Source organism: Felis catus, chromosome B2, assembly GCF_018350175.1.
Source record: "Felis catus isolate Fca126 chromosome B2, F.catus_Fca126_mat1.0, whole genome shotgun sequence".
Lineage (NCBI taxonomy): Eukaryota > Metazoa > Chordata > Mammalia > Carnivora > Felidae > Felis > Felis catus.
In genome coordinates, this window is record NC_058372.1 from 71,846,425 (window position 1) to 71,858,969 (window position 12,545).

General features: G+C 41.7%; 1 protein-coding gene across 4 annotated transcripts in view; it reads left to right on the top strand.

Moving 5' to 3' along the window:
* The first annotated feature begins 3,580 nt into the window (after positions 1 to 3,580).
* The window catches only part of BCKDHB (branched chain keto acid dehydrogenase E1 subunit beta), a 209,378-nt gene continuing 200,413 nt past the window's right edge, over positions 3,581 to 12,545 (top strand). For 2 of the 4 annotated variants that reach the window (XR_002157239.2, XR_002157238.2), the window contains exon 1: positions 3,581 to 3,838. Coding sequence is in view for 2 of the 4 variants with exons in the window: in XM_003986336.5 (XP_003986385.1) it covers positions 3,643 to 3,838 (196 nt within the window). In the remaining 2 variants the exon portion in view is untranslated. The remainder of the gene's footprint in view (positions 3,839 to 12,545) is intronic. The other 2 variants (XM_003986336.5, XM_006931864.4) reach the window with 2 other exon arrangements.

Here is a 12,545-nt window from a genome sequence, read left to right on the forward strand (position 1 = left end):
CCTTTCCCTAGCCCCTGGAAACCACTAATCTACTTTCTGTTTCCACTGATTTGGCTATGCTGGACATTTCATATAAATGGAATTGTATACTATGTGACTGGCTTCTTTCACTTAGGACTATGCATTTAAGGTTCCTTTATGTCTTTTCATGACTCAACAGCTCATTTCTTTTTAGTGCCAAATCGATTACATTGTCTGGATATACCACGGTTTATTTATCCAACCCGATTGTTTATCCATGTAATGACAGAGATCTTGGTTGCTTTCAAATTTTGGCAATCATGAATAAAGCTGCAATAAATACTTGTGGGCAGTTTTTTGTATAGGTATACATTTTCATCTCCTTTGGGTAAATACCAAGAAGCATGATTGCTGGATTGTATGGCTACAGTATGCTTAGTTTCATAAGAAACCTTCAAACTGTCTTCCAAAGTGACTGTGCCATTTTGCATTCTCACTACCAATGGATGAGTTATTTGTTTATTTTTTAATTAGGTAACTTATCTTTTTATTATTAAGCTTAAGAATTTTTAAAAAGCATATTCTGGATACAAATCCCTTGTCATTCTGACTGCTGGGCCTTCTTAAGTTCTCTGGACCTTGATGCCATACCTGCATCGCTCTTGGCCATATAAGAAAAGCATTCTGCTGTTCCAAATGCCATCCCATGGTGGGGAGTTTGGTGGGGAGTCTGTGGTACTCCTAGGTCTATCTACAGAGAAATACACCTACAGTTCTTTTGTGTTCTATGGGTCTGCCTCCATGGAAGGTGGGAAAAACTGGCTCTTAAATTAGCATGCTTTTTATAATATTTTGTTTAGATCATGAATTTTGTGCCCTAAGTCATTCAGGTTCTCTAAGTTTAACACTCAGAAACCAGTCTTTAAAACTCAAACTCTTCTCTCAAATTATTGTTTCTGCCATCAACATTACAATCTACTTTAAAATTCTAATGCAAGGATTTGAGCCATTGGCTACTTGTGTCCCTGATGCCTCTAGTCAAGTTTGAGTGGGAACAGGGCCCAGGACATAAGGATATAATACTACAAATATTATGTTGCTACACGTGAAGGGTTTCCAAAAGCAAGCTGAATTTAAACAGGCACAGACCTGTATAGGTAGTGAAGCTCAGTGACAAAGAATAAGCCAAGAGTCATTCTGAAGAATGATGAGCAACTTCTCCTTGTGTTCCCTCCGGAGTCATGGGTTCTGTAGGTGGTCAGGGAAGTTAAGGTTCCAGAAACATAATTAGAAGTAAATATTATAGAGCAGAATCTATTTTAAGGGTATCATGGCAGCTCATAGTCTCATGGAAACCCAGGACCTGAAAGTACATAGGCCTCAGGAACAAAAAGCGTCGGGAACTCACATGGAGTCATATTTTCCCCTTTTCTGGTCCACCAGATTTCTGAAAACTTTAAATTTTTGCATCTCCTAGTGGTATTTAAAGATGCCTTGTCTTTCCAAAATAACCTTCCAAAATTCCCAGAAAATGACAGTTTTCCAACTTAATATCAATGAAACCTGGCCAGGGTGGGTCCCACTATAGGAACAAAGATATTTCCATGGTTACCAGGCAGAGGGTGTGGTGGGGATAGATAAAATTTAAGAAAATTATTTTTTGCTTGGCGGACAAATCTTTTGGGTGTTCTCTTTGTTGTTCCTGACTATATGTAGTTGTTAAGTCCATCCTTCTTAGACCAGCATATGAAGACCTTGAAAATATCCCTCCAATTTATTTTTCCTACTGCTGTTAATCTTTACACCCCAAGTCTAGCAGCTACCAAACTGTTTTCTCTTTATTGAATCCACTCTGTTGCTTCTGGCCCTGTTAGTTTTTGCATTTTTTTTTTTCTTTGTCTAGAATACCTTTTCCTCCCTAGTTTGGTAATTTCTACTCATCTTTTAGCTAAGCTAAAAGCTGAGCATTACTTCTAGAAGCATTCTTGATTTCTAAAAACAGAGGTTATTGCTCTTTGAATGTTTCACTTTGTTCACACTGTTCTAGACCCCCTATCAGATTGTAGTTGTCATGTAATTTGTCCCCTTTCCCTACCAACTAGGACATCCTTACAGGCAAGATTATATATTGAATGTATTTGTCTCAATGGCAGCTCATCTTTGGCCGGCACATAGCAAAGTCTCAATACATTCTCACTAGTCCTTTTATTATTTTTCTGTTTCTCCCAGGCTGAAATCATCTCAGTACCCCAGCTCCCCAGACTATTAGCAGACAGAAAATAAAGTTTGATTCATTTTTACCTTTGCTCTTTGTTGTCTTCTTTTTTAAATGAAAATGTAGCTACGGCAATGTAATTTAATTTTTTCTGCTCCTCCTCCGTTAAAAAATAATAAAAAATATCACACACATAAAAATGAAAAACAATACAGCACCTACACCATCAAACGGAAGTAAATGGTAACAAAACCCAAGAATAAAAATCCCCTGAAGGTTGCATTTTTGAGCTTGGTGTAGGAGTTAGGAATAATGGATATAATTCTGGTTCCCTCTAGCAGTTTTTAATTTCTGTCTCTCAGTTCCAATCAGAAAACAGGCAGTTGGTTCATCTCCTGCCCTTTCTCCTCACCCCATTTCTTCTCTTTGCTCTCTTGCCTCCCATGTAAAACCAAACATAGTTTGGGAGGCCAAGAATGACGGAAGAGGAACATTCTTTTCCCCTTTTTCTTCCTCTTCATTTTCTCCCAGTCTTCTCCAAATTCTGTTTGGGCTTGTCCTTCCCCCCTCCCATCTTCATCTGATGGAAACACTTTCACTTTTGTCTCATATTCTACTGTGATTTTTACATTCATGAGCAGGGAAGGTGTCCTTTTAAACGTATGGATTTTTAAAAAGAAAGTTTGCCAAGTTGATTATTAGAAATGTAAATTAACCATTCGAATTCTCCAAGTTTTTAAGCTAGAGTAAGCCGGTCAGGTCCATTTTCCCTGCACCTGGGCAAAAATGCATCTGAATTCCTACTAAGTGGATTTATAGGCTGAAATCTAAGTTTATCTCTCCAACTATCCTCTAAATCCTGAAAAACAAAACCAGCAAAAATGTATACATGCTTATTAAGAATTCAAGGAAGATATGAAAAAAGAGCGGAAGCTTTGAGTAGTGATTCCCCCAGTTTTCTGAAACCCAAAACTAATAACCAAGGCCAATCAGTAACCCTTTACATCTTTTACTTATAAAATAATACAGATAAAGAATAGGAGAGGAGAAAAAAGGTTACATTTTAAAAGAAAGTATAAATCTTAAAATGAAAAAGTTATCGGAGGTAACAATGCAAATGACATCAGAAAAGAACAAATCTAGGACTGGCGAGTCACATTACAGACACGCCTCCGCGTCCCGAGCCCACGCAGCGACTCTGAGAAGACTCCACCTTCAGGAACAATTTCATTGGAGCTCACCTGCCCGCTCGACCCCACCCCGTTTCCTCTGCCGCATGCGCACTACAGGCAAACGCCTGTGGCCTCCTCTCGTCACCTTCCCCACCCCCGAATTCCGAACTCGGATTGGCCTATTTCATGGGTCCGCCCCTTAGACCCAACCAATGTAGAAGTCGCCTCGGTGCTCCGCCCTCCCTGCCGGCAGTGTGCGGCCGCGTAGCTCGCAACCCTGGGCTGCAAGTGGGGATGGCGGCGTTTGCGGCGACTGCGGGGAGGCTGTTGGGGCTGCGTGCGGCTGGGACAGAGGGACGGTTGCTTCGGCTACGAGGCGCGGGGCTGCAGTGGGCCTTGTTGCAGCCCGCCTCGGCCACTGGAGATGCGGCACAGAGGCGGCAGGTGGCTCACTTCACTTTCCAGCCCGACCCGGAGCCTCAGGAGTATGGTGAGCTAGGGGCTGCCCTGTCTGCTCCTGGTGCAACCCCAGACTCCCAGGCCTGTGGGCGCCTCGCCAGGAGTGCCATCCTGCTCGTGTCGGCGGCGGCCGGCAGGCTGATCTCCTTGCATCTTGGTGTAATTCCTTCCCTGCTTTCTGGAGCCTCCCTACTATAGGGTTTGATTGTAGTTTCCACCTCGCTCTATTTTTGCGACTGAGCAACCCACGAGAGGCAGCCCCTCAGAACCCTCGAGTTGGGTGAGAGGGCATGCCGCGGTGTGGAGAGGTCGAGGGTGGAGGGATGGTGCCCAGGGATCCCCTCCTTTTCTCGTTTCTCCATCCTCGCTTTCTCAGCCGTGGCCCTAGGTGTTGTCTGTCCGGAGCTGGGCCATTAACTACAGGCAGCGGTATTTAAAAGAGAATTTTTTTTTCTTATTTTTAAAATGTTCTTTTATTACTTTTTTTTTTTTTTTTTTTGCTTTGGCAGAGAAGAGGAAACGGAAGGATTAAGTAATTGAATTGATTTTTCCCAAGGTCTTAAAACAGGTTGTTCTTAGACATGGGAAAGAACCCAGGTTTTCCATTTGAGCCTAGCAATGAGCCTGTGCTGGACTAGGCTGCCGTTTAGCCAAGGAGCAGTTAATTGGTGAAGGTGACTGGAAGAGGAGGCCACTAGCACTCTCATTGGTAGGAAGGGCGCTAGCAAACTCTTCACAGTATGACAATTGCATGACTTTTACCATTTCTTCTGCAAGTTTTATGTGATCTCTGAAAGATCTAGTGTTTATTATCAGAACATTGGGAACATTTACCTTTTCTTTGTCTGATAACCTCTCACATGCTAGAGTGATATTTTTGGAAGGGTGTCTGTACTTGTGAATAATAAGTGTGAACATATATTGAGTGCTTACTGTAGGCAGGTACCATGCTGAAAAATTTACATTTGTTATTTCATTTGATGCTTAGCACAACTTTTAAAAGTGAGTAATGTTAACTGAGGTCTTGACATAGTTTGTCCAAGGTTACACAGATAAGTTAGCGATAGCTTCTGCTTTGGATTTTAATTATTCAGATTCTAGAGCTTCCATTCTAAACAATGGGCTATAATGCATGTAGAAATAATTTACTAAGAGGTGTCACACTTTTGTGAAACAGTAGATACCGTGGTGAGTAGCAAGTTTTTCTCACCAACAAGATGAACCTTGAATTCTGTCTTCAAAGCAAAGAAACTTTAGCCCAATACTTAAGGAATAGAATACAGTTCTTCTTCATCCTCCACCCCCTTCCACAACTGTGAAATTACTAAAGTCCAGGTAGAATGATAATCATGTTTATATGTTTGTTCTTATTATAAAAATAATAAACACATGTTACATTAATTTGGACAATAGAAAAAAGTAAGAAAAAGTAATTTCACCACCCACTACTATTTGTAAATACTGCTAACATTTTGGTGTGTATCCTTCCAGGTATTTCCTTTCAGTTTAGTAGAATTAAATTTTCCTGTAATTGTAGTTGTTTTTTTTTTCAATATATGAAGTTTATTGTCAAATTGGTTTCCATACAACACCCAGTGCTCATCCCAAAATGTGCCCTCCTCAATACCCATCACCCACCCTCCCCTCCCTCCCACCCCCCATCAACCCTCAGTTTGTTCTCAGTTTTTAAGAGTCTCTTATGCTTTGGCTCTCTTCCACTCTAACCTCTTTTTGTAATTGTAGTTTTAATACAGATACAATCTGCATTCTTGAATCAGAGGTATTTTCGTGTATTATTGCATAATTTTCATAACCTTCTTTAGAAGACAGTGTGTTCCGTGGGGTAGAAACACTGTAGTCCAGTGGTTGAAATCTTGGCCCTAGAATCAGATTGTCCTAGGATTGGTTTTGGCCCTGCTACCTATGCCTTTGGACTACTCACTTACCCTCTATAAGCCTCAGTTTCTTTGTAAGTAAGGAGTTACTAATAATACCTACTTCACAGGTTGCTATGAGGAGTAAAGACGATTTTGCGCAATGTACACAAACCCAGTTTTGTCTGCTAAGAAACACTCATTAAGTGGAAACTTTTAATAATTACCATTATGCTTTTGTTTTACACTTTTGCAGTGTTATAAACAATGCGGATAGAAACGTTTGTGGATAGAAAAGTTTCATGTATCTTTTGTGTATCTGAGATTATTTCTTTAGGATAAATTCTAGGGATGAAATTTCTGACTCAAAGATATGAACAGTTTAATGGATTTTTAATGCATAGTTCAAATTATCAGTTTATATTTCCATCTGTGTGTATAGGAGGGTGAATATTGGGTGTCATGATAAAATCATGATTGTGCTGTGATACTGTGATTTATAATAAGAAATACATATTGGTCTTTGTCCCCTTTTCCTGGCACAGAGCTCCTGAAACCTTTGAAATTTCTTTTGATGAGAGTAATAAAGATGTCTTATTATGCTGATGGTAACTTTTTTGGAAGCTCCTTGTTCATCTAAGGGTGGGAGCTGGTCACTAGAGGAGTCAGTTGTGAGATTAGAGGGTTGGGACTTTCAGTTCTGGAGGTTCTGGAGGTTGAATGCATTTGATCAATCATGCCTACGTAATGAGGCATCCTGTGGAAACCAAAAAGGATGGGATTTAGAGAGCTTTTGGGTTGGTGAATAGGTATTGGGTGAATAGAGGATTGGGGATAGTGGCATGCTCAGAGAACGTGGGAGCTCCATACCTTGCCCTATGCATCTCTTACACCAGGCTGTTCCTGAGTTACATCCTTTTATATTAAGCCAGTAATCTAGTAAGTAAAATATTTCTCTGAGTTCTGTGAGCCATTCTAGCAAATTAATTGAACCCAAAGAGAGGGCTGTTGGGACCTCCAGTCAGAAGCACAGGTGACGACCTGGATTTGCAGCTGGCCTCTGAAGTGGGAGGTAGGCACAGTCTTACAAGGACCGAGCCCTTAATGTGTGGGATCCGATGGTAGCTCCAGGTCAATAGTGTCAGAATTGAGGTGAGTTGTAGGAGACTCAGCTGGTGTTGCAGAATTGCTTGGCTGTGTGTTAAAACACACACACACACACACACACACACACACACACACACACACACACAGGAATTGGTATCAGAATTGTGTGTGTGCACACATGCTTGGATATTATGTGCTCACAGCATTTTGTTCTAATATATATTTGTTTTATTTCTATTAAGGAATAGCTACCAGATATTTGTTTGCTATATTTCTTTTTTCTTATGAATTGGATGTTCCTTGTTTTGGCACATTGAAAAATTTGTATGCGTAATAATCTTTTTCTATCAATACTGATCCTATGTACTATTATTGAACAACTGCTATATTCCACATGTGTGGTGGACATCAGTCTATAACCCTCACAGTAACCTTGTGACCTAGAGAGTATTATGCTCATTTTGTAGATGGGAAAATTGAAGCTCAGAGATGTTAGTGGCCTGCCCAAGTCTGAGTAGTGGCAGGGCCAGAATTTGAACCCAAATATGTCTACCTTTAAAGTCTCCCACACTACTTTTGTGTTAATGTTTTGTATATTAAAGATATTAATGAAGATAATAACTCTGTCTTTCGTGGATGTTGCAAATAGATTTATTTTTAAAATTTTGGTTACTTTGACACATGATAAAGACTGCTTAAATAGAGTGATGGGCAAGGTTGACTCTGAGGAGGTGACATTTAAACTTCACTGTGAGGAATGACAAAGGAACTACCTCCACAAAGACCAAGGTAGAACAGTCTTTTCCTGAAAGAAATAAGGACAAAGAATGATGAAATCCCTGAGGTGAGGTAAGCTTGTTCACTGGTGACCAGGGAAAGCCATCACCGTTGGGGAGATAGGCAGCTCTCAGAAAGATAGGCAGTTGTTCAAGGGTAATGAAGAGTCCTCTTTGTGAGAATGAAGGTCTTCTTTCCAGTATTAGAATTTGTAGAGAAGGGAACAACACAAGTAAAGAGAGGCTAGAAAGCCTAGGGTTTTATGAGGAATGAGAAGTAGTGATTTTATCTAGAGGAAAAAGGGGAGGGGTAGAAATAAGTTTGGAAAGCCAGAAAAAAGGTTGGGGGGGGGGGGACGTGGAGAAAAGATTGAACGTGGCTAATGTAGCTGACACTGTGCCGAGTGCATTACACGCAGGTTCAGATTTTATTCTGTGGGCTGTGGAGGGCCGTTGATTGTTTATAGGCAAGAGAGTGACTTGACGTGTGCTTGAATGAGATTCTTGGGAGAGTTTATAGAATTGATTAGGAAAGTAAGGAGGCAGAGATCAGTTAGAGGGATGTTGTACTGTCCATGAGAGAGGATGTAATTGTTTAAACTTGGGGAGTGCCAATGGGAATAGTTGTGTTTTCGAAGGAATTGGCTGCATTTGGTGCTGTTTTGCCCGTGGGGGCTAAGAGAAAGGGGCATCAGAGATGACTTTGCCATTTCTAGCCCGGGAGGCTGAAAGGATGGTAGAGTAGTGGTATCGCTCAAACAAATGAGGGATACTGGGGGAGAGGAGAGTGGTTTTGAAGAGAGGATGACTTAGGTTTGGATATGTTGATGGGATGTCTTAGTCCTTTTGGGCTGCTGTAACAAAATACCATAGGCTGGTGGCTTGTAAACAACAGTAATTTATTTTTCACAGTTCTAGAGGCTGGGAAGTCCAAGGTCAAGGCATTGACAGATTCTATGTCTGGTGAGGCCCCGCTTTCTGGTTCTCAGTCAGCTGTCTCATCACTGTGACATTGTGTATAATGGAAAGAGTGAGGGAGCTCTGTGGGGTCTCTTTCTAAGGGCACAAATCCCTTTCAGCAGGGCTCCACCTTCATGACCTATTCATTACCCAAAGCCCCCCCCCCGCCCCCCCAGTACCATTATATTGGGGATGAGGTTTCAACATATGAATTTGGGAGGGGAACACAAACATTTATTCTATAGCATTGGCAGCGTTGGCAGAATATAGCATCCTGAGGTCGGCTAGTCTGAGTGCTAGTCTGGCACCAAAACAACCATGTCAAAAGTTGGGACCTTTGAGACTAGATAATTCTCTTCATATCTCTTTTCCCAGTCTTACCAGAATTGCCCCCAACTGTGTCCTTCCTTTTTTCTCTTCCTACTGTGTTTCCTTATTCTTTATCATTGCTCATCCAGACTTCTTCATGGCACCCCACCAAATGATAATAATGATGACAGAAGACACTTTTATAAGAGGTCACCTGGTACCAAGCACTATTCTGAGTGCCTTTCATGTAGCAATTCGTTTAATCCTCATATAACAGTGCTGTGGCATATATCCTATTATCAACCATATTTTACAATGAAGAAACTTAGATACAAAGAGGTTAAATTTCTACTTCTTGACACTTGGGTGATGGGTATTAAGAAGGGCACTGGTTGTGATGAGCACTGGGTGTTTTATGGGAGTGATAAATCACGTGAAGCGAATATGACACTGTATGTTAACTCACTGGAATTTATTTAAAAAAAATTTTTTTTTAACATTTATTTATTTTTGAGACAGAGAGAGACAGAGAATGAACGGGGGAGGGGCAGAGAGAGAGGGAGACACAGAATCGGAAGTAGGCTCCAGGCTCTGAACCATCAGCCCAGAGCCCGACCCAGGGCTCGAACTCACAGACCGCGAGATCGTGACCTGAGCCGAAGTTGGATGCTCAACCGACTGAGCCACCCAGGCGCCCCAACTCACTGGAATTTAAATATAAACTTGGAAAAAAAAAACCCAAACTTCCCCAAGTGACACTATCTGTACGAGGTGAAGCCAGGCTTCATTTTTAAGTAGTGTGCTCAGTTTGCTCTAAGAGGCCATTCCCCTGAGCACTCAACCTCACTGTCTTTTGCATTATTCGTACAATTTCTTCACACCACACTTTGCCCGCTCTTAACCCTACCTCAAACCTGGCTTTCCCCAAATTTGTTGCATCTTTTGTGTCTCATTTGAACAGAGACTCCTGTCCTCCTTTATGACTGTTATTTACCCACCTTCAAGTTTCTTTACTTATGGTCCAGGAACTTGCTTATTAGTTTCTCACCTCATCCCCGCACCTTTTTTTCATTTCCAGTGTCCAACACATTGATTCAGTAATTCTATACACTACTCAGTGTTCACCCAGATAAGTAAAGTCACAATCTGTCAGCATACACCATTATTACAGTATTATTGACTGTATTTCCTCTGCTCTATTTTTCATCCCATTCGTACTCCATTTTTGCTATCATTTGGGAAATTGCAACTTTCTGGAGGCACTATTGCACGGAAGCTGAGAGCTGGGGTTCTTGAGTCAAACGTGCCTAAATTTGAGCCCCACTTTACAACTTAGCATTGTAAGATTGGCCGGGTTTATTAGTCTTCGTAAGCTTTCTTTTCTTCATCTGTTCTGCCTCAGAGCATTGCTGGGGGGACCCAGCGAGGTAAGTCATGTAATTATTGGTGCCTGGTACTGGTTGTGCTAGATTCGGTCTCCCGATTCTAGAGTAGATGCTCTTAAATATTTGACCTTTGAAAGTAATCATCTCGCTGAATTCCCACACTGGCCCTAGACATTAGATATTATTCCTGTTTTATGGAGTAGGCAATGGAGTGTCAGTGGTTAAGTAACTTTCCCAGTGGCCTCACAGATTCCAGGCCAGGCCTGCATGATTATGCCAGTGTGTGTGCTGCCTTCATTGCTCTGTGTTGCTCCCCAAGAACACATCTGGGGCTCTCCCTGCCCCTGATTTTAGACATTGTGTGTATGCGTGTAGGTTTCTTTATTCATTATGCATTTTAGTTTTCTTCTGGCTGCCAAACTTTGTGCTAGATGCTTAGCAGAAAACACAAATGTGGATATGGACCTGTCCTCATGGAATTTAAGTCTAGTGGGGGAGATGGAGGAAGAATAGCAAGTAAATGCATACTTAAATCAATCCCAATTGCAATAAATGCCCTGTAAGACATGTTTAGGTGCTGGGAAAGAGAATAATAGAGACCTAACAAGGCCCCTAAGAAGAGGTTAGTATTTGACTAGCCTCTAAGCGATCAGGAAAGAGTATCCAAGGAGGTGTGAAGGAGGTGCCAGGCAGAGGACCCAACATGCGTGAAGGTTCTGACGTAGCAGGGAGCTTGCTGTGGTGGAGCTGAGAGAAGACTCAGGTGGTGAGCCTTGGGGACAGTGGTGCAAAATAGGGCTTTTGAAGTGAACAAGGATGAGATCAAGCAGGGCTTTGTGGATGTGATGAGGAGTAGGGCTTTATTCCAGGTGCAGTCAGAGAACTTGGAAGAATTTTGAGCAGAGGAGTAACATATGACATGCATTGCTTTTTAGGACTTCTTATAGCAGCTCTTTGATGAATGAGGGATGAAGGAGTAGAAGTGAGGAGGTGGTACTCTGGTCTGAATATATCATTTCCCCATTACTATGTTGAAGCCCTAATTCCCAGTGTGATTGTATTTGGAGATGGGGTCCTTGGGAAGTAATTAGGTCATGAGGGTGGAGGCTTCGTTAATGGGATTAGAACCCTTATAAGAAAAGACACAAGAGAGATTATCTCTCTACCTTGTGAGGATACAGCAAGAAGATGGCCTTCTGCAAACTAGAAAGAGGGTTTTCATCAGGAACTCACCTTGATTTTGGATTTGGCAACCCCCCAAACAGTGAGAGATAAGTTTCTGTCGTTTAAGCCACTCAATCTGTGTGGTATTTTGTTACAGAGGCCAGCGCTGACTAAGGCCGTTAGGAGATGTTTTTCAGAAACAGGAAAGACATGGTGAGTTCTGGAATTAGGACATGGTTGGTAGTACTAGACTTTAAGCTATATGTTGGAAGTAGTATATTTGGAAGCTGGATTGGATGGATTGAATATAAGGAATGAATAAAAGGAAGACATTCAAGGATACTTCCTCAATTTCTGGCCTGGATGCTTGGGTGGAGGATAGTGCTGTTTGCTGAGATGCAGAAGACTGGTTTTGGGAGCAGACATCAAGCCTTCGGTTGTGTGCTTACTGAGTTAGAAAAGCCTGACACCCGAGTGGGGAATTGGTGATGGTTGGATATAAATCAGCAATCCAGAGGAGGAGTCTGGATTAGAGATACTCATTTGGGAGTGACCAGCATACAGAAGAGTTTAAAAAGCATTTAGAGACTGAGGAGAGAAGTGTCCAGCTAAAGGGAGGGAAACAACTGTAGTTTGTTATACCATGACATGAGTTACCAGGTGCCCTGAGATGAGGACCCAGGGCTCCTAGCCATAGTTTCTTCAACTTTAAGGCTTTCTTAGGTCCTCCCAATGTTGGCCTTCGGTGGCAGCCCCCTCCCCCTTTACTAGCATCTTAAAAAGGCATTTGTGTTTATAGATCCTTCATTTATATTTTAATATAAAAGGTCCTGTCTCTCATATTTGAATGTTCCATGAAACTTACTTTATGGGTTAGAGTTTGGGAAACCCCATAGTAGGGATTAGAGTGGGTTAGAGGTACATTTCTGGCACATAGAAAGGGATTCCTGAAGAACAGGCATCTGGAGGGGTGGAGGTTCTGTTGGATGAAAATAGGTAGTTTCTTAGGCATCTTTCCATTTTACAGTGTGGTTAATGCCAGATTATGCCACTAAAATCATCCATCATGCTTCAACAAGCGTATACTGATGGTCGTGTTTGTGTTAGGCACTAAATGCTGAGGTTTCTAAGGAATATGACATGAAAATGCTGTAATACACATC